This window comes from Lipophrys pholis, assembly GCF_963383615.2.
Source record: "Lipophrys pholis genome assembly, chromosome: 20".
Classification (NCBI taxonomy): domain Eukaryota; kingdom Metazoa; phylum Chordata; class Actinopteri; order Blenniiformes; family Blenniidae; genus Lipophrys; species Lipophrys pholis.
This window is the reverse complement of record NC_137648.1, coordinates 13,903,389-13,929,228: the sequence shown is the minus strand read 5'-3', so window position 1 is coordinate 13,929,228 and position 25,840 is coordinate 13,903,389. Positions and strand designations below refer to the sequence as shown.

Sequence of the window (25,840 nt, the reverse complement as noted above, 5' to 3'; positions counted from 1 at the left end):
CCTGGACAATTTCTCATTAATTTCTAATCAATTTACAGTCACCAATTAACTCTTGCAAGCAGTAATTTTGGGATTCCCCAAGGAAAGTGGACAAAAACAATCTGGGAAAAGTATGTGACTACACTTTAAATAGGCCTCAGCCTAGATTTGATTTGAACCAGAACTGTCTTTCTGTGAGGCAACAGATGCTATTAGAGTGCCATTCAGAACACCATGATCATTTGTTCATTTTGATAAAATGTCTACTTATTGAAAGTAACACAATATTTTCAGTATACGTTCACCCAAAGGCTAATGCAATTTCAATGCAACTATAGTTACACCTAATGCACCTTATATTAGTCTGGGTGGCTGAAAAAGACTTCCTAAACTTTTATAGTGTTTTCAAATAAAAATAAAATGATGGCATTGCTTGTTGCTCTTTTGCTGAGTCATTCATTTCATCGTAGTATGGATTATATTCAGTGAAAGAAGAACAAAATGACACAGATTGTGAAATGGACAGAGAAGCTGATAGGAGAATCACAACCTTGATAATCAAGTCTACCCTCAGTGAGAATGTTTAATGAACCCAAATAACCCCGATTGTGAGATTGAATAAAACTGTATCTAAAAAGCAGAAACAAAATCTAAAATTATTGACTGGCTATCAATAAATATTGAATCGTATAACTTGCGTTTAAAATGATAAATGTCATATAGAGAATGGTCTTATTCAAGGGATGTGTGACGTTGCGGATGTTCTTACTTGGGTCTGGTTTCCAGTCGGTCACATTACCAGGGGGACACGGAAAACGACGCCAATGGCGCGAACAATAATAACAGACGTCTTAAATCCGTAACACTTCTAAAAAACGTTTAAACCTACGCTAACTTGTTTAATACTGCGACCTTATACAGAAATGTGTTTGTGGTCCTATGGATGCGTATGTTGTTAAATCTTTATAAGGGTTTAATTAAGTTAAATGCCCGGTTGAACATTCGCTTCACCCGGTTCACAGGCTCCTTCTGTACAGTGACTGCAGTGCCAGAGGTAACTAACTCTATTTTTATCTACATAAAGTACGATTAGAAGTTAATAAGAAGCATTTGTTTTGTGTTTAATGTCATTTCATCTGTCGCAGAACAACTTTGGTGATTTCAATATCCTAGTGTTTAGTCTCAACATGTTCTGCTCCTTCGCCTCTGAGACACATACTGTGTCTGTCCTTTTATGCAGATATAAGTTCACCATGTCCAAAGAAGACAAAGGCTTCATTGTGAAGTTTGTGGAGGATAAAGGACCTAAACTCGAATGTGCCGTCAAGGCTTATGAGGTATTCGATATTGCATGGCCCACTCTTGTTGCTTGTGTTACTGTTCACATGTCTCTCTGTTTGCGACTGAGTTTGTTTGATTCATGCAGGCTATTTTGGAGCTGCAGTCTGAAAAGTATTTGAAAACCATCGCAGAGGATGATGTGTTACAAATGGATCAGAAGGACAAGTCCCTGTTTGTGTTCAGCAGCTTCACCACGCCGGCCTTTCTACACTGCCAGAAGGTACTCTGAATAAGACTGGGGATTAATTGACATAACTCCTTTAAAATATAAATTTTAGGGGTTTTCACTGAAATAACTGGCATAAATTCTCCATTCACAAGCTTACTACATAGTATGTTAATCAGAAGCAGTTTTTGTATATGTTCACTCTTCTGGAAGAAATAGGTGAAACACTACCTGTGTGCCTTGTTGTTTGTCGTCCAGCTTGGCTGCAGACTTGTGAGTCCACTGGTGGTGTTGTACTGCCTGCAGCAGCAACGTTGTGTCCCCAAAGCAGAGAAGCCTGTCTACAACATGGCCATGGCTGACGTCACTATTTCTTGCACCAGTCTAGACAAAGCAACACGGGTTTGTTTACTTCGTCTGATTTTTTACAAGAAATCACTATTACCTTCCAAGCAAATCTTTCCATGACATTTTGAGCTGCCAATGTTTTATGTGAATCATGCCTTCTCCTCTTAAACATTGTCTATTTAATACTTTTTAGAAATATGAGATATCCTACAGTATTCACTAACTTACTTACTTACTTACATCCAATGTAAAAACTGCCAATGTCTATTGTGTGACTTGCTGTGGCAACATCTCTCAAAAAGAGCAGCAGTATAGTAACATAGAATTAGTAGAACGCAACCTTTTTACAAAACATTTTTTGTGTCTCATTCTATAGGCAGAGGTTATGGACATGGTGCAACTCATGGGTGGAAGGGTCTATCCGGATCTAAATATATCTGTCACACACTTGGTTGCCGGAGAAGTGGGCAGTAAGAAATACTTAGTTGCAGCAAGTCTGGGTAAACCCATCCTGCTTCCCACTTGGGTCAAAGCCTGCTGGGAAAAATCACAGGAAAGGTATGTTTTTTATTTATTAATGTTGTTCAGTGTCAAAATACTTGATATTCCATAAGTTAAATTGTCCAAAGTTGGAATATGCTTCGAATTCTAATGGAAACAATGATAATGGTGGCTTTGAACAATGAAACATCGATCTCTTTGTGTTTTCAGGCTTTTCAGGTATACAGACCTTCCCCAGGATGACTATCTGTGCCCTGTGCTGCGTGGCTGTACAGTTTGTGTTACAGGCCTCTCCAGCACAGAACGAAAAGAAGTACAGCGACTCTGTGAGCAGCATGGAGGAAACTACACCGGTCAACTCAAGATGAATGAGTGCACACATCTCATTGTTAATGAGCCAACAGGTGAGGCACCACTGATTTTATGACACTGGGTGGATTTCTCTTCAACAAATACTTTTGACACACAGTGGTAAAATCTTACCACTTTAAAGTTCTACAAAATAGAGAGAAGTTGTTCTGCCTGCATTCTTAAAGATGAGTTTGTCATTAATAATTTATACTCAGTTCAAGCATTTGACTCATTTGCAGGTCAGAAGTACGAGTGCGCTCGGAAGTGGAACGTGTATTGCGTGTCTCTTCACTGGCTGTTTGACAGCATTGAGAAGGGCTTCTGTCAAGATGAGAGCAGGTACACAGTGAAGCACAAGACGTCAAAAACCAAACAACCGAACACTTCCACCCCGACTGGCAGCAACAAGGAGGGTCAGTCATAATCTCGAAAGTGTTTGATTGAATCTTTGGTTTTACTTGTGACTTTTCTACGGATCAGAAAACATTTTAAAACCTGTTCCTGCAGAGATTTGAGGCATTTTAAACAATTCCCATGTCTCGATACTGTACTTCAAGAATCATCTTTTTTAATTTTCAGAGGTCTCCTCTTTGTTGGGCCTGAGCCACATATCTGTGAATACAAGCAGGACAATAAATGATACAGCTATCACAAACGGCACCATGAGTCGACTTGATGCTCCCGATCCCCTGGACAGTCTGGACCTCTCAGTGTGCCCGTCTGATGACATATTAGATGGCTGTAAGGTAAATACGATATAATAATGAATGTGGAATTCACCATTTCCTATTTATGTAACTATTTACAGTTGTACTGTAAAATGTAGATTTGTTTTATTTCATGTGTTTTAAATCTTGTAGTTGTACTTGTGCGGCCTGTCGGGCAAGAAACTGGAGAAGCTGCGGCGCCTTGTGAACGCTGCAGGCGGGCTGCGGTTCAACCAGGCCAGCGAGGAGCTCACGCATGTGGTCGTGGGAGAAGTGGACCAGGACCTGAAGAATTTTCTCTCCAAAGCAACTCACAGGTCGGAACTGCAAGCCAAAAGCTGTCAGCGCTTAAATAGTGTATATTCACCCTATTTTGATCTTTTATTCCACTTTCATTCTGTTTAATAACTAATATGATTTACATTGTGAAAATAGGCATTCTGATTTTATCTGAAGCTCAAATACAAACAGCTGATACTAAACTTTTTTCAATATATTGCAGTGCAATATTTTAATCCTCATAATTGCTGGAGTTTTATTTAACATAAAACTTCGTGAAAATGGATATTTAAGGATGAATAGCATGAAAATGTATTTTAATTCATTAGACAGCCTGAGAATTTATGAGTATTTAAGTAGGTGCATTAATTCATTTGGTGTATTCCATATGTTTATTATTCTGGGGAGTTAGTTTGGAATGTTGGGGATATTGTTGTAATGACCTGCATTGTACAGAAGCAGTCAAAAAAAAGCTTTAAATGTATTGGAATTTTTTTTTTTATTTTGCTTTGGATTTTTTATTTTTTTTTAGATTACCGGTAAGTTTATTTCGGACATGTGGGTACAAAATAAAATAACAAACAACAGAGGAATGCAAACAAAGCAAAACATAAAAGTAACAGTAAGTAAATAAATAATGTTCCAGCATATCCGAAAAGGAGTAGGAAGAAGCAAAGCTCATTTACTCCTACCCCTTATTCACCTCAACCAACAGTCATTTGTACCCCTGTATATTATATCCATATATATACAGGGGTGTGTGTGTGTGTGTGTGTGTGTGTGTGTACGTATACATACATTTATTTCATGATTTGTTTGATCTTTTGCCTAATGTATGTCTTCAAATAACTTTCCAGGCCCCATGTGGTCACAATGCAGTGGCTGCTTGACTGCTTCTCCAGAGGCAGTCTGCTCCCAGAAGCAGGTTACCTCCACCCCGACTGTCTGCCTCCTGCTCCAGCTGCTGTGTCTGTGCCGGCTGACTACGCTCGAGACTTCCAGCTTTCAGATGATCCACCTGTCGCCAGCCCCGGCACTCCGGGGCAAATGAAAGCCGAAGACGATTTGCTGTCACAGTATATGGATGATGATCCTACAGTGAGTAAGTATCAAGACATAAGACATTTAAAACGTAGCGGTGGTTGTATTTTACCTCTTACAGTTCAGATTTAAGTTGCTTTTAGAAATTGCACCCATTTCTCCTCTTACCTTGCAGTTGATGTGGCACAACCAGCAGCAGATCGAAGTAGTAGGACGTCTATCAGTGCAGCTGCAGAGCCTCAGCCGACTCTCACCCAACGACCTGAGCCAGAGTCTGCTCTGCAGGAAGCAAGCGAGGCTGGACTGTTTTTTGGGAAAAGTTTCCTCCTTGTTGGTTTTGGATACGAGGCTGAGCCGCAGCTCTCTATGCTGGTGACAGAACATGGAGGCAGGGTGCTCGTGGGCCAGACCCGGGTGGTAGCAGACTATGCTGTGGTCCCACTGCTGGGCTGCTCAGTGGAGGCCACAGTGGATGAGGTGGTCACTGATACCTGGCTGGTAAGATCACAGACAGGCATTTTTTATATTTACCTGTGAAAGAAAACGGCTTCATATCAGACTGCACTGAATCACATGTGAAGATTATTTGAACAAGAGTTTTGTCACTCATGACTTTCAGGCCATGTGTGTGGAGAAAGAGTGCATCCTGCCACTGTTGGACAACCCTTTGTTCACCCCTGTTCCAGTGATGGATGGGTATCTTCCTCTGAAGGGCTGCGTTCTCTCCGTCAGCCAGTTTACCGGAGCAGAGAGGGAATCTTTGGTGGAGCTGGCCAAACACCTCGGAGCCAAGTACAACCGTGTTTTTATTCAGTCTGCTTGACATTTACAATCAGTGCTGCATTTCTGTTTGTTTATTGTTTCAAACTGATGTGAAGGTGTAATTTGTTCCAAAAGCCAAGATTTGCAAGTGGGTCATTTCATTAGCCCAGGCAATTTAAATATGGCATTTGGACTAATGTGCTTCTGAGTTGTGACAATTCTCTCACCCTTAACAGCCCCATGTGTGCTGCTGCTCATCATTAAGTGCACTTCTCTTTCATTGCCTTTCTTCCGCCTCTGCTGCAGCGTCCAGGACTACTTTGTTCGTCTTGCCAACCAGAAGAAAGGCATGCTAGCCAGCTCCCACCTGGTGCTGCAGAGCCCCGAGGGCACAAAGTTCCAGGCTGCAAAGAAGTGGGGGCTTCCTGCTGTCAACATGCACTGGATACTGGAGTCTGCTCGAACGGGCAAGAAGGCAGTGGAGGACAGATTCCTGGTCGACCTGCCACCCTCCCCAGGTTAGACATGTGCCTCTGGTAGAGCGGTTGCAGAGGATCTGTTTTTCAAATATGTTAAAAACCAGCTTTTCAATAGGAAAGTTGGATTACGTTATATTATATTTCACCAAATCACAGTTTAGATTTAGTTTAGGTTATTGATTGTTGCATTTAATCCAGACAAAGTCAAATGTATTACACCTGATAGTTTTTTTGTTGTTGTTGTTTTGTTTTCCTCGTCCACACAGAGAGAGGTGAAGAGAGTTTTGTCGGTGGTTCCCAGAAGCCGGCCATGCCTCCTCCAGCTCGTTCCTCTCCAGAGATCCCTTTGCTGGGTTTCCAGAGCGGTGCGGCGGTCACCCCGCTGGATTTGGGTCGATTTCAGAGCAAATTGTTTCGCTCGGTGTTGGACAAAATTAATCCCAAGGAAGACATCAACATCCCCAAACAAAACCAAGAGAGTGGCAGAAAGAAACTTCAGAAAGAGTCCGCCGTGCAGCTGGACACTCCCTCTCGTTTCCTCAGCAGAGACCAACTCTTTAGACCCTCCTATAATGTCAAGGTAAGAGCAGAGTCACTATCAGAGTTATAGAAGTGAATTTCCATCAAATATATGTATGCACTGTTCTGTATTGTGTTTTTATTTATGTAGGATCCATTAAAAGTTGTGGAAACTCCAGCTGGGGCATCAAAGCCAAAAGAGCCAGTAGAGACTCCGCTTACCGGACTCATCAACAGAAAGATGAAAGTGGCTCTAGCCAACAGCACCCGCAGCGGCATCGCTGAGGCAGAAGCAGCCTCTGCCAGTCCTCGGCTTACAAAGACCACTGAAACGGAGGTAGACAACAACTGACATACACAGATTTGTCAGAGCTGCTTGGTTACAAAGACTCAGGAGGCTGAACGCCCTGTTTGCAAACTCCACGTTTCCCTGCACAATCATGTTGTACCATATGACTGAAATTATATCTGTGTTTTTATTTTAAAGGCTCCAGAGAAAGAAGCGGGTCCCCTCGCTGGTGTCGTCATCTGTGTTGGAAAAAAACTGAGCAAATTTCAGAGTGAGCTCAACGGCATCGCTGCTTCACTTGGAGCTGACTTCAGGTATTCAGCACAAAACACAAAAGTGTTCCTTCAGTAAACATCCCCCAAAGTGTTTTCAGTTCCACGTTTCAACTTTTGTGTTTCTTTTTCTCCGCTCTGACTCAAAGATTTTCCCCCTCATGCTGTTTTCTTATATGTAAGATTTATATTTAAAAAAGACCAGAAAAATGTGAATGTTTCTTTCTTTTCTTTTCTTTTTAAGTACTATTTTAACTCTATTGAATATGGTCAGAAATAGCAGGAACAAGTCTTTGCTCTTGTTCTCAGGTGGGCTTGCGACGACACGGTGACACACTACATCTACCAGGGCCGTGTGGGCGACAACACCCGGGAATACAAAGGAGTGAAGGAGCGAGGGCTGCATGTGGTCTCCCAGTACTGGCTGCACGCTGTAGGTCACTGTAGAATCAGTTTATCACAGAACTCATCTTATATGATTATTGCTGAAAATGTGCACGTGTTATTGCAAATAGAAATGGTGAGTACAGTTAAAAAAAAAAAAACACATTTCACTTCTTTTCAGCTGCTTTGTCATAATATGAGGTATAAAAGGATAAAGATGCTGATTCTACTCAAGTCTTTCTGAGCCACCATGACACGCTCTCAAAGAATTAGGCAAATATTTTGTTTCCATAGCGCCAACTAGCTTTTAAATAAATGATGTCTTTAAGAAGATACATAGAGTCAAATCAAGATAGACTTTAATTTGGGATCTCATTTTGCGATTCAGTGTTCTCCTGGAACATTTCACCCAGGGGAAATAATTATCAGCCCATCAACAGAAGCAGAGAAGGAAATGAGAAATGGCTTTGAAATGTAAATTTGAGAGACAAATTGCCATTTCAGTAATGTTTCCCCCCCCTAATCAGTTTCAGTTCATTTTTGTTGAAGCCCTGATAAGTTTCTCTGTGCGCTAACAAGCTGTCCCTATTGTCTTGTGAACGCAGTGCGCTGAGGAGCAGAGACACGTGCCCGAGTCTCTGTATCCTTTCACCTACAACCCCAAGATGAGCCTCAACCTCAGCCAAGTGCCCACAAACTCTCAGAGGTCTCCGCCTTTGACGCGAACACAAGTTCGAGAAGCGTCAAGCTCACGCCGCGTGAGTGATGGTAGTGTAGATCAAGAAGAGACAAAGGATGCTGCAGAAACAACCAGTGAGTGTATCTGACACCCGCCAATCGGTAAATCTTGTGAGTGAGTCTTTAAGTTGTGTGGTGATTGATTTGGTTGGATTCCAGATATTTCTGAGACTGTGGAAATGAGGGAGAACCTGCACAGACAGCTGCAGGAGATCATGTCAGCCACCAGACTGACGACAGGGAGGCGGACCTCGGTGAGACTCAGGAGGACGGGATCAGGAGGGGCAGATTCCAGCCCACAAACACACGATGGGAACCGAGTTGGACGCAGTGGCAACAGACGAACTCTAGAAGCTCTGAGGTACAAAATATGCTCTTTCTTTACTAAAACTAGCAATCTTGTATATCTCTTGGCAACTTGGAAGCCTCTGCTTTATTATTGCTATTAACAGACTTAGAATCTGTTTATTTCTTACATTTTAATGTATTAAGCTGAATAATTCCTAAAGACAGCTTTTGGGCTTCATGTTGTCATTTCGTCATATCTTCAGGGTGTCCAGGGAAGCAGCTATGGATGTAAACACAGAGCCATCTCAGAGTGAACAGATAGTTTGGGACGACCCCACTGCCCGGGAAGAAAGAGCCAAGCTGGCTGATAACTTACAGTGGCCTGGAAGCCCCTCGCAGCACTCGGAGTCCTTCGTACATCCACCTCCTCCCACTGCAGAAAACAGATCCCAGAACAGGAACTCCATGACCGACTCGGAGCTGGTGGAGATGGGTATGAATATTATATTTTGCTGTGGTAGCTTTACGGAGTGAGTTTCCACTTAGCCAGTGGAACTTTTTTTTTTTAATCTCCATAACTCCAGTATTTAAGGTTTGATGAATCACAATTGCTGAATCGTTTTAACCACTCTGTTCTCTCTCAGCTGCTTGTGAAGTCATTGAGCAGCACATGGGTCAGAAGGTCAGTACTCCATCGGAGGAACCAGACGACAACATCCCGACTCCGCGAGCTCCCAGCATCGCCTTCCCTCTTGCTAACCCGCCAGTAGCACCTGAGCCACAGGTAAATGTTTATGTTAAGTGATGACAGCAACATCTGAATCAGAAAAACCAACGTGGATTTGCATTACAGCAAAGTTTGACCATTTATCAGTTCCAACAACTACATATTCATATTAAAGCAGCTCAACATTCTGGATGTCGTCTTTCGTCTCTTTCAAACAACCTACTTATGCAAACGTTTCCCTCAGGCGGAGAGGAAGGAAGAAAAGCAACCACCCAGATTTCAGCTGTCCTCCCTCAGCCCTCAGGAGCGCATCGACTACAGTTGCCTCATAGAGGAACTCGGTGAGCCTCCCATCTAATTAATGATCGAACGGTGTCTCAACGCACCGCAGTACAAAAGGCAAAACATCAGAGCGTTGAAGTCAGAGGAGTGAATCCCGGATGACTCAAACTGAGGATGTGCCTCCAGGATCCGTGTAGATTTCCTCCAGCAGAATGTTTCATCCGACAACGTTCAAAGTTTGTTGTCAACTCTTCAGTAAGGTTGATGCTGCTCCTGACATGCTCAATTAATATTATTATTACATTTCTGCCCAGATGAATAACTTTCTAATGATGGAACCATCATTAACAATCATGCAGCTTCTCCACAAAAAGCCTATTTATTTTTAAATCTTTCTTCTCATTTCATGGCCAGGTTTGTCTCTCTTACCCACAATACCATCTTCTCATCTATTTTTCCTGTGTTTCCTGTTTGCTCCTGTAGGTGGCGTAGTCCTGGACAAGCAGTCTTTTGACCCCAGCTGCACGCACATCATCGTGGGGACGCCGCTCCGTAACGAGAAGTATTTGGCAGCAATGGCGGCGGGCAAATGGATCCTGCACCGCTCATACCTGGAGGCCTGTCGCTCTGTGGGCCATTTCATACAGGTCAGAATCTGAAGCGCACAACGTTTCAAAACTCCCAGGGCTTAAGGTCATAAGTTATGATTATAAAGTGGGTTGTCATTTTATCAACAATAAAATCTAAAAAGGGACGATTACAGATCTCCATTTTCTCATGCTGGAGTCAACAAGTGATCATCAGTCGCATTTATCATGTAAAAATTAAGTCGCCTTTTTTGCGCAAAGTGTAAATTAGGCACAGGGGCCACTGATTTGTGATTCTGAAAAAGCTGCAATTGAACTTATCGGATGTTAAAGGTTTGAATAATTCATAAAAAATATTATTGTCGTTACAGGGCTATGGGTACCCTCTTAAAGTAATAGCAGCTCTCAAATATTGGAGAAGGGAAAAGATCAATATTTGGAGTTTGGGAAATGTTTATCCGTTATCGCTGCTTAACAAGTCGACTTGCTTCCTCTTTCTGTTGTGAAAGCAAATTAGAGCTACAATAATTAAAAATAAGATTTTTGACTCTATATGTCAAGGATATCTCCACTCGACTTCATTCAAAATGCTAAACAAAAGTTCTTCCATTGTTACTATGGTCTTCATATGTCTGTGCTGTGTGTTTTTGCTCCAGGAGGATGAATATGAGTGGGGCAGCAGCTCCATCCTGGACGCTTTGCCCTCCATCACGCCACAGCAGAGGAGACTGGCTTTAGCTGCCATGCGGTGGAGAAAAGCTCTGCAGGGATGTTCTGAACACGAGGTACACACACACACACACACACACACACACACACACACACACACACACACACACACACACACATACACACGCACAGCATCGGAGCAAGACTCTATCACTTACTATCATTAAATGTGAGACATTTATTCTCCCTAAACAAGCATTTGTATTTTCTCAGGGAGCCTTCAGTGGATGGACTGTCATGCTGAACATCGACCAGAACAGGGAATCAGGCTTCAGGCGGTTGCTGCAGTCTGGCGGAGCGAAGGTAGTTTTGTGTGTGTGATTTTCTTTTGTGAGCCACTTCCAGCATCATCCCCCGTTTACAAACTGCAGGACCCATTTTAAAACCAAATAAGCTGAAAGGCATTAAGAGGAAATATCACAGCAAGTCATGGAAAGTGAGAAGAACCAACGATGTAGCGAGACAGTGGTGCCCCATCTTGATTTTATTGATACTGAGAGGGCTGGGGTTTATTCCTCTCTAAACACTGTAAATCTGTATTCATTAACTGTGACTGCTTCTCAGGTCCTGCCCAGTCCCTCCCCTCCCTTGTACAAAGAGGCCACGCATCTCTTTGCAGACTTCGGCCGGCTCAAACCTGGAGACTTCAGAGTCGACTTATCAGACGCTGCCTTGCAAGGAGTCACATGCCTGAAGCCCGAATACATAGCAGACTACCTCATGCAGGTTGGCAGAAATATTTACAGAAATGTGTATTTCTATGTAAATAATTATGTTTATTGAATTAGATTTTTGAGACATTTTTATTTCTGTCATGTGATCTCTCACAAGACTGAATGCAACATTTAATAAAAGGAGACTCTTTTGTCTGTCCTCAAGGAGCCGACTCCACCGATTGAGCTGTACTACCTGACTGACGCCCCCCACCACGAAGCTCCAGGCACACCGTCGAGGAAACGTAAAGCAGGCCCAGACTCCTCCAGGCTGAAAAAGAGCCGTTTGAACTGAATATCGGTGTTAAAATGGTTGTAAATACGATATTTAAATGTCTTAAGTGATAGAATAAATGTGGCACCTGTTTTTTTTAATTCTACATTGTTCATAAGACTCACTGTTGCCACTGATGCCTCGACACTGAGATGGTATTTCTGATGGATGACTCAATTGAAAGTAGCCAGAAAATGTTGAGTCACGTTTTGTAATTGAATGCAATGTTGGACAATGGGCTGTAGAGGGCGGTGTACTATTGCTAAGTCCTGAGCCAGCCGGTGAGAAGGATTTTTAAGCAACTGGTATAAGTCTTGAATGTGCCGTTTTACATTACTAATATTTATTATAAGTATTTCACCCAGTTTAAAATTTAAAAAACCTGTAGTTTGAAAATTAATGCGATTAAAAACTGATGTATAGACGACGTTATTCTCTGAGCATTTCTTGTGTCTCCTGTTTGCAAGAGTAACCAGATGTCAGTGTCTTGTTCAATGCTCAGTATAATTCACTCGCTCTAATAAACCTCAATAAATTGAGCTCGCTGTTCCCCACTTAATGATTATGTCTGTAGATGTCCTCATCCAGTAAACACCAGATTCTGTTTACTTTACCAACGGAGGCTTTTGGTGAGGACAGTTTGCTGTTTCATACGAGGATGGCAGCTGAGGTTAGCAGCCTATGTGCCGGCCCATATGGACAGATAAGTGGTTTAGCCTCATAATAGATGGGCCAGCTGACAGCCTCACTACCGACTCAGTGCTGAGCAGTTGTTTTGGGATTAAAGGAGGAATAGCTGTCCTCACTACAGAGTGGAGGAAAGCATGACTCAGACTGCAGGGGTCTCCATCAAAGGGTCACTTTGGGCCAACTGGGAATGATGACTCCTTACCACCAACAGTCAGACCAGTTATTGGATTAAAGGGGTCATGCACGTGCCGTTTTGAGTCATTTTATGATATTTGTGTACAGAGGGCTTTTGTTTCAAGCAATACATAAACATATATATGTCATGCTGTGTATTATTTGTGCTCAACTAAATTAACCAGAGGCAGGTGGGAGCTGTTGATTTTCCCCCTTTGAAATGCCCATAAAGACTATTTATTCTTAAATGTTGAAGTTTATTGAAGGTCAAATAAATGTTTTTAGAACACTTTTATGAAATCCCTTGTAAAAAGTAGGGAGCTGTGTACCCTGCTACTCTCATGCTAACTGGAATAGTCATGCAAGGGCAATAAAGAGTGACCAGTTAACAGCAAATACCTGTTTTAGTACCCAGAGAAAAACCCTTGCTCGGGGGTAAGAAGCAAACTCCACACACAAAGCCTCCCAACTGATTCAAACCTAAGTTTTAGCCACATCAGTGTGTTAGCAGAGGAACAAATCCAATTAATTATCAATGTTGACAACGAAAGAAAATTGAAGTTATACGCACCCTTAGAATTTATTTGGTCAAAAAAGCAATATGAAAAAAATAAATACATGAAGCGATCTAATAAAAAGGTTAATTTCAATTTATGCTGAATATATTAATGAGAGTTGTCTGGTTTCATCACTTTTGGCTGAAACTCAAGTTTGACTTTTGGTAACACCTGAGGTAGTAACTGTATTTCACCCCCCAGAAAGAAATTAATCATTTAAATGTGTTAACAGACCATTTCAGTTGGGAGTGTATCATCCTGCTCTTTCCTCTGTGCGTCTCCATAGAATCCTACAGCCTCGTGTTTCTGCAGCTGCTTCTGCAGGACAAATAGTTCAGAAATGAATCTTACTTATGAAACCAAGTCTCTCATCTCTCGTTCACTGGCCTCACTGTTGTTTCCAGTCAACAGGTGTTTCTCAGAGGTGGGCACATCCTCTCTGCTGACTGGCCCGTGGCCATGCAGGCACGAGTTTTGGTTTCATTGACGCTTTCTATTCCGTCATTGCGTCAGTCGCTCCTCTCTTGTCAGGTAACTTTAGGGTTTTCCTGTGCACGGCGGAGGAAACTCTGCAGCGGCCCTCATTAACATTCCCCGTCCGTATCCACCCGCGACGCGGCGCTCCTGTGGTGGGTGGCACCGGCGTCCTGCGTCCTGCGCCGCGTTAATTGCGCATCAGACGTTAAGGAGCGATCACAGTTTCAGCCGCACGCTGCCCCGAGGCGGAGAGTTTGCGCCTCGTCAACGCTTTCTGCAGCATCGGGAGGAATAGAGAGTCAAGGTGGGCGCAGAGGTCCGGGGGTCCAGCAAAGGGTGGCTCCCTGCGCATGTAGTCCAGAGGCTGGACGCACCGTGCGGCTCCGGAGGGACCAGGAGGAGGAGGATAAGCAGCGACACGGTCCGCGCCTGCAGTCCTCCACCGGGAGCTCCACTGGCTTCACAGGCGGCTCATGGTTTTTGACATTTCTCAAGAGGGAGACTGGCAACATGTGCGCCCGGACTGTGTGAAGTGTGACACGGCGGCGGCTTCTTGGTGGCTTTTATCTCGGATACGCAAAGTACCCGACGTTACGGCGCACCTTGTGTATTAGGTGAGTACATCAGTTTGTATCTGCACTTGCGATCAGACAGTTCACCCATCGCTCTGCACCTCCGAGGTGTCTCATCGATCGCTCCTAGAATACCCCTCTACTAATCGATTATGGTCAGTGTCCGGTGGGTTTCCAGGAGGCTGTGAACGGCTGAGGGGTTTTGGGCATCATATCACTGTCAGTGCAGCAGAACATGTCACTGCAACACATCCTAAATCACATCAGCTCTCAGTCTAAACGCATTACATCATGACACAGACACTGATACCAGGGCAGAGGAATACCATCATCAGAAGTTGAGATGTTGTTGGTCAGCCTTCTTGATTTATTATTGCATGTTCAATGGAGAGAGGATGAGGTTTTATTTTTACTACCAGGTAGGACAGTACTTTTTGTGGGATTTTATGGTGATCTACTATATCTTTAGGTCCTTTAAAACCAATTACTGTAATCAACTAAGAAGGTATTTCCCATTTTGAATGATCAGTTCTTCAACAGAGTGGAGGATCCATTGGATTGGATTGTTGGTGACTGTTTACTTTGAAGATAAAGTTAATGAAGACTGGGCGAGCAATCAATCTTGCAACATGAAGCTCTCTGCCCCAAGTGCCCTTCAAGTGGTTTATTTCTGTGGCAACATGGCAGCAACAAAGAGCACAATAGGCCAAAGTCTCTTAAAATGTTGTGGCATCAGGAACAAATCACATCACCAAATACCCCCATGTCAGTGAGGAGCTCTGGCTTTGTTTCCCAGAACTGTGGGTTCATTTTGAGCCCAGTTTTAAAGTGTGGTCTAATTGAACCTGTCGGCCACTCTACCCATTGTAAGAGGAATGTTTGGTTGCCTGCTCTCCACAGAAACCCCCCAATCTTTTGTTCTGGAGGACAATCCTCCAGTGCCATGTGTGCAGTGGTGGGGGGAGGGAGCGGGGTCAGCGGGGGCACTGACATCTGTAGCTGACAGCATCCTCGGGGCGAGCTGACATGCTGTGATACCATGAATGAGCATTAGGGAACATGTGAGTAAAGGGCTCCACGCTAATGAGGACGCTTATGGTTTGAGCACGATGCTCGGGGACTGGTTGTACATCCAGAGGGATGAATCATGTAACACAGCTGTCCTCTCCTAATTCAGTTAATGTCACTTAACTGAAACATGAAGATGATGTGTGTCAGGTGCAGCTGATTAAAAAGGCTTGTTTGCAACATGCGTTTATTATAGCATCATTATCTTGTTTGTGTTGAGCTCTGATTTGACAGGCCTTCAATGACCACGTTTGACGACAACAGCAGAGTTTCAGACAAACACAGTTCAAGTTTGTTTAATAGGAAAGTAAGTTGAAACTTTGGTGCACAATTGCTTTTAAACAATGTAAATAATCACATTTTTCCATAAAAATCCTTTTCTTTATATTGTCAGAATGTATAAACAGTGAATGAAAAGCACCAAAAGCTATAAATTTACAAAACAAATGTGATCAAAGTGCCAAAGTAATCAATCTAATAGTTTCTGTGTCTTTTCATATTGTGAAAGAGACAGATTGACAGATACTGTTAACAACTAAAATCAATGTACCCGTTCAGATCTGCTTACCTTTTTTGTTTCATTCTTTTTAATAAAATGTTTTGGGTTTTTTTCTTTTCTAAAGCACCTCTCAGTGTTTATAGAAGAAGCATATTGGTGTTCACAAGTCAACGTGTAAAAGAAAGAATTGATTTTGAAAATATCCTCAAACTAACCAAACAACATGCAGAAAATTCCAAAGCAGCAGTGAAATTACCAAAAAGTAGTTGGCACAGCATTCCCTCCTCCGGACACTCCCCTAATGCCAACAATATTAAAGAATACAGACCATTCAGTCTCTTATGAGTCGACTTTTGGTCTTTCTGAGCAGAAGATTCAGGATCTCTAGAAGCAGCTTGCAGCCCCAGAGATTTTGGAAAAGATGCTGCTGACGACTCCACCAGAAAGCCACAACCATAACAGCCCTTTATGACATGTCAAGCAGTCTTCCATAGGCCCAAATAACCTGATAATGTAATAATTATTTGTCAAATGTACATCCACCGTCTGAATTAAGAATAACAGCCAGTCAATGAGGGCCATGTGTAGCTATCAATCTTTAATCAGTGTCGCAGCCCAAGTCGCTGCAACCTCCACGGGGAAACATACATGAACATTTACATCTTCAATTATAATGACGATTAGTCATTTCAAAATGTTCTTTGCTAGTTGTATCATTCTGCAACTTGGTCTCGAGGTCCGGCAGGCTCACTCCTTGATTCTGACAAAACAAAAAAAACTTTATGTATGTTTAAAACAATTTCCCTCTGCGGTTATCATTGTTAAATCCTGTCATGTTTTCATGGTACAGCAAGATGGAGGCCAAAGTTGGTGGCACTCATTTCAACACCTTCCTTTTTGGCGGGATATCTTCTGGAATTTTTGCTAAACAATCTCCACAGCTGCTCGCTTATCGCCAACGACAGGAAAAGTTTACTCTTGGGCCCGAAAACACCCGGAAAATATCGGCTGTCCCATCCAGAGCGGCAAGCCTCTGTTCCAGGAACATATCAGGGAAATTCCAGGAAGAGGGAAAATCTGGTTTGTGACTCCTGCAGCAGAAAGTCCAAGCCGGTGGGAAAGTGTTGAGGTGAACGTGGGTACAACAGCCTGAGTGGATTCTGTTCTTGTAAGTCAATGTCCCTCATGACTGGTAGAGAATGGTACACCGCGAGGTGGAATGCAGCCCCCACAGGCCCCTCACGCTTTGCAATATGTGCTCAGGATGGACTTCGCACCTTCCTCCAGCCTGACTAAACAACAAGCGGCCAAGACAGGATTTCACCTGAGCAAAAAGGAGGAAAGCCAGCTTGTGTGTGTGTTGTTTTTTTTCCCTGTGTTTTCCAAATACCAGGCAGTATTAACGAAGGCCCTCAGCTGCTTTCGAAATTACTTTCATTTGAGCAAATGGGGGGGGGGGGGGGTGGCTCATACACGGGAACCACAGGGGGAGGTGCCGTTCTCAAAAGCAAGTGAAAGCCGCTTTATTCAACATGGAAGAAAAAATAATTTTCCCCCCATTCAGCCACTTATGATCCTATCAGCGAAAAAAAACGTTCCCATAGGACCTGAAGAAGCCGGGCCCAGTTAAGCAGAACTGCCTGTTCTCCGGAGAATGAAAGATAAAGCCTCGATTTTTTCAAGCTGTTGACATTTGAAAGCCATTTGACTGTATAAAGTAACATCAGAACAGCTTCTGTTTGGGCACTGGGGGGTATCAGACTGAATAATATACAATATGGAGCTTCTGGTAAACAAAAGATGCGAGTTATTGGTAGTAGCTGTGAACCCACCTGCACAGGCCGAACGGAGACCGCAGAAAAGGCAAAAAGAGGAGAGGACGTCGGTAATGATTAACTTACCATCCTCGTGATTACAGGGGTCTACGGGCCCGGAGAGATAAGGGTATGGGGATTGTCCGAGCATGAGGTGTTTACAAGGGGAATTCCTGGCATTCCTCAGCTGCAGCCATGCCACTCCAATCTGCACCTCCACCCACTGATGGTTACCCTCCGTGCCAAAAGAGACCCAAGGGGCAAAAAGGGCACATAAGCTTCCACCCAGTAGTGAGCGGCTGTGAACTTGTTATGTAATAGGATTTTTTTTTGAGTGGGTTTTTTTTTTTTATTCAGGGAGCGTTTATAAAGTATTTTGATGCAGCTTATGCAGTAAATTGAGGACTATGTTCAGCAGAGTGTTAAAAGAAGCACAAACATATGTTCATGTATGTCCTTTGATATTTAATAGAAAATCTTTCGTTTTCTACACAATCGACAGCAGAATCACCAGAGGGATATCGCACCATCAATATCGTTTGATTATGCTGAAAGTCCCCAATCGCAACAAAACTGCTATTTTTAGTTCCGGTCGCGGCCGAGCCTGAGGGATGACACGGCTGGTCTGTTAGTCAGTCCACCACTATGGTATTCTTTGAAATACAGGAAAAACCGAGGATCTAGAAAATCACTTGAGATAGATTTGATCTTTATTTTAGCTTTATTTGATTTTTCTTTTTAAACTTATTTATTGACAAATTTAAAATCTCAATACAAATGAAGAGAAACGTCTTCAGGAGTGTATTTTTCCGCTGTTGGAAACACCCTCTCAAAACCCTCCACACGCCGGGTGGGAGGGCGGGATGGACAGAATTGACTGCTCACGTCCTCCGTGCAATGTTTTATAGGGGTGTTTGTTTTTGTCTCTGCCTGGTGCGCCGTCACTATAACACAGAGAAAGGCCTGGTCCAGATTCGAATCCAAGTTAGCATGTTCTCCCTGTGCGTGTGCTGGCTTCCTTCCACTGTCCGAACACAGAGTGACTGCTTGTCCTGTGAGGCACTGCTGACATGTAGTCAGCTGGATACAATAAATGAATGTGTCCACTTTTCTTTGTTGTAAATAATGTGAAGCATTTTGAGAGTGTTTAAATGGTGAAGATGTGCTTCATATATGAAGTCTGTATATATAAGTGAGTATAATACATTTTGTTGTTGCTGAATCCCAGATGCTGCACTTAATAGATTTACTGCAGACAAGAATGCCACACGAGCCCACGTTTGATATTCACAACTAACCTTTTTAATGAGAAATATATATTTTTTTCTTTCATATACTACATGCTCTGTACAAAGGTGAAAAAATAACCATGGTGCCTTTTGTGTAAGAGAGTCACACGGCTTGGCTTAACCTTATTCTTTAACCTCACAGCTGATTGCAAAGACCTGGAGCATCACTGTTATTAAGCTTCTCTTAAGGCTTTTTATTTGCCGTGAGTGTTTTGTGTTTTTACCATCTGGAAGCTACTTTCATCCAACTGTCTCATCATATAATAAAAATGTCCTAAAAGGGTCACAGAGAAAGATCACAATGTATTTTAATAACACATTTAAACTGAAAGATGGAACGAGTCGGTGAGCCGCCTCAAAACACAGAGAGTTTGTGCTTTAGGATCAATCAGCACATTTTTTAATGCTGTGCGGGTGACTAGGTCTAATAGGATTATGAGACGGCCTGGAGGGAGGAGCTGAAGACCTCGGGGTGACACACGTTACCCCAGCAAACTAAGCCCAGGGGTCATGTGACGGAGTGGAGGGGCGGGGGAGGCGATGCTTGCGGGTCTCAGCCTAACGATTACAGGGTCTGAGGGTGGGCTCACCTATGGGGATTACTCAGAGCCTCGAATGGAGGGCAGGTTGTGACACCCGCCAACAAAGAGCCAAATCAGCACCCTTTCACCCAGAAAAAGTGCATTTCCACCAAGTTTTACAAAACTAAGGAGAAGGAGAAGAAAGAGAGGCTGTGCTCTCTAGTTTCCTTGGCAACTTCTTCACTCAGGCAATTTGCAATATCAGAGCGAAACATCTTACAAGGCAAAAAACATAAATATCCTTTAATTCACAATTTGGGAGCATTCATTTTTTTAGCATCAAATCGGTTGAAATCAAACCTTGTCTGCTGGCAAGGCTCGTCTGATTGAGGCTGCAGATTAAAATGGCACCATATGCTAGGGAATGAGGAGTCTCCACCCACCTCCCACACTGGATTGTTATTGGCCTTCCTTGTCACTGTCAGCGGCTAATTGTTGTGGTGAATTGAGGTGACCAGCGGGAACAACTCCCATTTCTAGTTTTAAATGCTTGGTCATCTTTACTTATCCTTCCTGCTCTGTTAATTGAATCATTTCCCCTCTCTTACACACACAATCTCATACTGTGCATATTGCAATCGCCAGCCAAAGGCAGCATTTCATTTCAGTAGTTACACTACAGTTTTTCAAGCTGTTTGTGTCCAAACAAAGAGAGCCAAGAAAGGAAATCATGTACCCTTAAATATCAGAAGACATTGTTTCCTCTCTTTGCTCTGCCGCAAATGGCTCATTTCATGGCTGCGTGAGAGTCTGATTGATGGGCTGAAGAGCGCTGCGCCTGATGTTCCTCATGCACAGTGGAAGCCAAGTCCTCGGCCAGGTCACACGAGGTAAAAACTAATATAGAGGAGGAGGAGGATAGTGTAGCAGAGAAAGCACCTTGAGCCAAAACGCTCTTCTTATAACTAAGGTTTTTAGTGGATGTAACATGGCAGCCAGGAGACAAACCACAATGGAGGTACTGTATGTTTCTGATGTCTTCCTTGTCAATAGTGTCATGGGAGCTGACATTTCATTGTAATCGCACTATTAAGCACCTCTGGGAGAACTCCTCAAATATGAACCCATCAGCACTTGTCACCCCCAATTAGAGAGCAGCTTGTGTTTCCTCCTTCCACTCTCCTCTGTCTCGCTCTCCATTTGAAGAGATTTGTGTCCCCGTGGGGGCTGGGACGCTGTCTGGTAATCTGACACGGCATTAATTTTGGACAGGATGGAATGATCTCTGCTGCGTGGTGGCATAGCGGTTACTGCTCGGACCTCATAGCCTCACAGGTGGTGGTTTTGAATCCAGGCCATGTTGTGTGTAGTTTGCATGCTCTCTGGGTGAGTGTGTGTGTGACTGTCTGTCTCTCTGTGTTTGCACTGTGGTGGACTGGAGACCAGTCCAGGTTGTTACCCTGCTGCTTACACCCTTATTTAGCTGAGATTGACTCTGGTCCCCTGCAAACCGGAACTGGATACAGTGGTATGGAAGAAGCATGAATGAAATGATCCGTCAGCCTCCTAAATAGATTTTGATGCAAAGAGCAGCGTATTAAAAAAACATAACTTTCAAATGACACAGCAGCAGTTTGTGAGCATTTGCTTGTTTGTTTGGGGTCCTGCTGGTGCTGGCTGGCATGGTTGTTTGTGGCTGTCGTATCACCATGGAGACAGCGGCTTTTTCCTGCATGTAGGGAGATTGCTGCTTGAGCATCAGGATTGGGAGAGAAAAGGCTCAACATCATTGGCTTCATCACCGCAGCAAATCTGATTGGACGTCTAACTGGACAGACCTCTGACTTCGAGACAAGCGTGCCAGGGAAACATTCCCGATCCTGACTACCTTTCCATCTCATTTACATTCAAAACTGCCTCATGTTTCTGGCTCGCGTCTCCGCAGATGTAAGAGATTCATGTTCACACCCAGATTATCTCATATGCTCCGAGAGTGGCAACTGCTGCCGGCACGAGCCCAACGACACTGCTGCTGCCGAAGCTGCTGTAATGACTCTTCAGCTTCGCTCTGCTCCCTCCCCGAAGAGGAAAGTGTCCTGCTGGAGCGAAGCGATGACTTGACGATTTCCGTTCATCAGAAGTAACAAATAAATTGAACATACTAGTTGCCGCACAGGCTGTTTATGCTGTGAAATGCAATTTGTCAAACGTGCCAGTAGCAGCAATTATGTTCATAGTTGTAATAGGATTGTTTGCATCTTGTGCGTTATTTTGAGTCTTTTATGAATCTGACTGTGTGTTTTTACTCATAAAACCAGCGAATTCTTAGGGAGAAAAATGCATCGCAGGTGTTGAGGTATGCATAGTTTGTTGTGCATGTTTTTCTGTATGCTTTACGGAATCTCGAGTAAACAACACCAGTGCGTGAAAACACTGGACCGATCCTTCAGAATGCAATGCACACTCAGCTCTGTCATCTGTGACACCCAAGTGCTCCTGCAGAAATTGTCACCACTGCAACTCTTAAAATAATGCCAGCAAGGTTTGACCGCCTCCTCTGTTGTCCCCCCAGGCTCTCGCTTCATTCTTCACTGTACCACTAATAATAGATCCTGCAGCTCATCCCGGCTATATTGTCCCACATCTTGCATCACAGGGAGGAGAGGAGCGATGAAGAAGAAGACACCTGCAAATTCTCCCCCACCTGGCCGCTGTCTTCTTCCCTTTGGGGCCAAGCATTTGACATTTGATTCCAATAAACGGTCATAAACTGGAATGCCATTGACATTCATTCACCGTCTTGCACGGTTTTGTTGTTATTGTTGTCAATCAACAAAATACCAAAGCTGTTTTCATAGTTATACAGTATAAAATGGCCAATTCTTTTATTTCTTTACACAGCCGATACTTGGAATGTTCACCTATCAGTTAAAGAAGCTGCCACACAGTACTGTGGTGTTTGGCACTCTCACCTCAGAGTTTCTAGGTCAGGTCCGGTTAGATCCTGGGCTTGTGAGCCTTTCTGTGCGGAGTTAGCATGTTCTCCCTGTGTGGGTTTTCTCTTGGGTGCTCCGGTTTTATCATACTAATTGCTGACTGTAAATTGCCCGAATGTGTGAATGTGAATGTGTGTTTTTGCCCTGTGATGGATACATGGACCCTGACTTCTCCTGTAGTCAGATTCGATTGGTTGGATAGTCCTAGATACTGAAAAGAGCCTCAAACAAAACACCAGTAAGTGTGCAACTGAGTATTTTCTGCATTGCTGAGGAACAACATTTGCCTCTTTATCCATTCATTCATCAGGTACTGTACAAATAGTTTGGAGTTTAGTAGTTCTCCCAGTGTTTTGCAGATTTCTCTTTGTGCATGGGTTTTTCTTTTTTTGCTTACCAAATTAAAAGGTTCATCCATGTCCCTCTTTTTAGCGGCCCGGGAAAACCTTTCCCGTGACTGTGGTAATCCCAGTAACTTTCTGAAAACAGTGTTGGATTGTGCCTTAGTAACACAGTGTCCGCATTTTACTCCATTAATTGACACAAATTGAAAGATCAAGCTTTAAACACCAACCAACTCTCCAAAAATTAAAGCTACTCAGTTTACAATAAATGAAAAAACACTCTCCGACATGTCATAATGTATTTGTTGATCACTTTTTAATGCGTTTGCGAATACTAATCTCTCTAAAAAGATTAAACATTTTAAAAATGTAAAAAAAAAAAAGAAACATTGAAATTAAATATACAACATGTAACATTTAAAAATCTATAAACACTAAATCACAACAGAACAACAATGAACAATCTGACAACAATTAAATCTGTAAAATAAAACCCATGACATTGATAGACTTTATAATTAAAGATGCTCATGAAGATACATGCGGTGGTTTTATGCATCCATCGGATCATGAACACCTTGTTGAAGCGCGCCCTCATCAGAAATTCAAATGAGGAATGATGTTTACTCCTGAAGATCCCACCGAGCGGGGTGGTAAAGTGGTACTTCATCTCACCGACGCTCTTCAAGATCGTTTGTCTTTAATTTGTCCCTCATTTGTTATTTGTCATCCAGTAGGTGGAGACCAGCGAGATTTATGATAATCCCACACGCTTCCCTGATGAAACCGAGCCGTCATGTTCTTTATGTTGTTATTCTGTCACCTGCTGGATGTTTAAAACTCCGGGGTGTGGATCATCTATGGGTTTATCACTTCATCACATACTGTCTGACGCTTAGAAAACAAGTCACGCACAAGCTCAGCTCTTCTTCTGAGCTCCCATCTCCAACCTACCGTGGCCTCGAACCACCGCTTCATCCATAATGTTAAACACTGCTGACTCTTGAGTGCATGGCGTTGCAGATCCCATCCAAACCATGCTGAGTCTGCCTTGTTCCTCTGCTGTTTACCTATTCATTAATTCAGCCATGAGTGATGGCATGGGTGCACCAAAGCTCCTCATCTTCTGGTAATTAAACGTCTGTTGGTGAGACATTTTTCTCCTGAAGAGCATTTTAAACCCACACACACACACACACACACACACACACACACACACACACACACACGCTCAGCGAGAAGCTGCCGGTGGGCGTCCGAGGCTGGCTTTGGTAATTAGCGTGCTGAGTGGTTGCTCTGATTGCTTCATTATTTCTTTGATAGGCATCTTTGAGAGATATTTGATGGATGTTGTGTATTAGAGAGTGTTCCACGCTTAAGCTGCTTACACCGTATGTGAATCAAGCTCTTTAAAGGCCCCGTCTCACCTTATCAGAACAAGGTTGCAGTCCCAATCTTGATCCGCTTGCATCCGGCTCGGTGTCACACCAAACCTCTGTGCACAGGACCCACCCACACTGTGTGGCTCAACACAAACACAGGAGTTCTGTTGTAGCTTGTTGTAGGGTTGTAAAACAGCGGCTTGTCAGCGGAGTCATCCTCGGTTTGCCTCAGAAGATTTCAAAGCTGATTCAGAATAATTGGCTTGTTTTGTTCACAGCGGTTTTGCCTGATGCTCTGAGCAGGACAGTGATTATCAACCTAATTTAACAAGGATTATTTTTCTTGGCAGTGATGGATTCAGCCACAGACAATAAGGTCTTCAAGACTGAGAGTTTGGAAACTTGGTAGATATTTCTGAAGTTAAGGTGTAATGCTATTTGCAAGTTCAGTCTTGAAGTAACTGGATGGCGGTTCAGTGTCAGTCGCTGCATTTTATATGGCCATTTTATTTTTGTCTTCTTTTGATTGAGATCAGTTTGTCCTGTTCACGTGAACATTGAATAAAGATATGAGATTGATCATACGCACAATCATCATGTTTTACACTGCAGGCAATCAAGATTTTGTTTGTGTCATCTGTCAGCATTGTGTCCTGAATCAATGAGTTGTGTGTGAAGTGGTAACGTTATGTCTCCGACTTACACACTTACACTTACTCTGATTGTAATTTCAATCAGATTGCGCCAATGTCATCAAATAGAAGTTTTTACATGATGCAAAAATGAACATCCGCATTTAATGGGATTACTCATGGACATTGTAAACCCAGCTACTGGTTGACTCTGGTTATCTATCTGCTATCATTGCTGGAGAATCTTTTTTTTTCAGGTAAAGTATAAAACAATTTCTAGGTTCTAAAGCAAACAATCTGCTTTTTACCGTTTTTGGATCAAACTGGAAATGGTAATTAGTTGGTTCTGGGTCTGAATCCCTTGAGATATTGAGTCTGAATAAAAATATTTCCTTTGTGGGTCGATTCACTAGGTTTCAGAAACTTCACCAACCAAAACATCCCTTCTGTTTTCATTTGCTGGTGATTCATTAAAGCCATCAAAAGATTGAATGAAGTTCATCTTTTATTTGTTATATACTAGGGTATTATTCACAGCAGCATTTGTTTCCTCCATGCTTCATTTGAGTCCATAGACCAAAAAAACCCAAATCTTTCATGTTCTGCCACGTCTAATTTGTGGTTTTCTACTTTTCTGACAACCATACTCAAAGCTGTTTGTTCCGTGATATTAATCCAAATAAATGTGTCACTCTACTCCTTTGACACTCGCCTCCATTGTAACTGGACCCCCGCTGGACTCTCACTTCAAAATGTCAACCCTGTCAGGTCCCCGGGCCGTCACATCATCTTCCTTCTGCAGGTAAACATCGTCATCAGAGCAGCAGGGAATGCAGGCTGCAATCATTTCAGCCACACCTTCCTCGGCTCCCTTTCCATCAAATTTTATATGTCGAACTCCAAAACAAAAGAAGACTCGCCCTCATCTGGGTAGTAACTCCAGGATTTGGAAGTCTGACGCTGGATCAGCTTCAGAGCAGCCTCCTTACTTGTTTTGTGTTAGCATGTTGACACACACACAATTTGGTGTTGTTGTAATTGCCTTATTAGGCCTCAGCAACTGGGCTGC

General features: G+C 43.0%; 2 protein-coding genes across 3 annotated transcripts in view; both read left to right on the top strand.

Moving 5' to 3' along the window:
* The first annotated feature begins 776 nt into the window (after positions 1-776).
* Positions 777-12,312, top strand: topbp1 (DNA topoisomerase II binding protein 1). Its single transcript, XM_080489042.1, has 27 exons — positions 777-1,033; positions 1,220-1,316; positions 1,406-1,540; positions 1,745-1,888; positions 2,211-2,392; positions 2,546-2,739; positions 2,926-3,099; positions 3,266-3,432; positions 3,547-3,710; positions 4,530-4,774; positions 4,889-5,211; positions 5,333-5,505; positions 5,782-5,993; positions 6,221-6,534; positions 6,625-6,810; positions 6,961-7,076; positions 7,344-7,467; positions 8,024-8,231; positions 8,316-8,517; positions 8,708-8,937; positions 9,089-9,228; positions 9,416-9,512; positions 9,937-10,100; positions 10,697-10,825; positions 10,983-11,072; positions 11,334-11,495; positions 11,649-12,312. The coding sequence occupies exons 2-27, from the start codon at positions 1,233-1,235 to the stop codon at positions 11,775-11,777; spliced, it is 4,488 nt and encodes a 1,495-aa protein (XP_080345168.1). The 5' UTR covers positions 777-1,033; positions 1,220-1,232; the 3' UTR covers positions 11,778-12,312.
* A 1,334-nt stretch (positions 12,313-13,646) lies between these two features.
* tmem108 (transmembrane protein 108) overlaps positions 13,647-25,840 on the top strand; it is a 49,484-nt gene continuing 37,290 nt past the window's right edge. The window contains exon 1 of one of the 2 annotated variants that reach the window (XM_080489043.1): positions 13,647-14,268. The gene's annotated coding sequence lies outside the window, so the exon portion shown is untranslated. The remainder of the gene's footprint in view (positions 14,269-25,840) is intronic. The other variant, XM_080489044.1, reaches the window with a different exon arrangement.

What these genes read in the sequence shown, in the direction of transcription:
- topbp1 (XM_080489042.1), top strand. Translation starts at nt 1,233, where the DNA reads ATGTCCAAAGAAGACAAAGGCTTCATTGTGAAGTTTGTGGAGGATAAA. An exon ending in CATTGTTAATGAGCCAACAG is followed by an intron (nt 2,740 to 2,925) that starts GTGAGGCACCAC and finishes ACTCATTTGCAG; the next exon opens with GTCAGAAGTACGAGTGCGCT. An exon ending in GGATGCTGCAGAAACAACCA is followed by an intron (nt 8,232 to 8,315) that starts GTGAGTGTATCT and finishes GTTGGATTCCAG; the next exon opens with ATATTTCTGAGACTGTGGAA.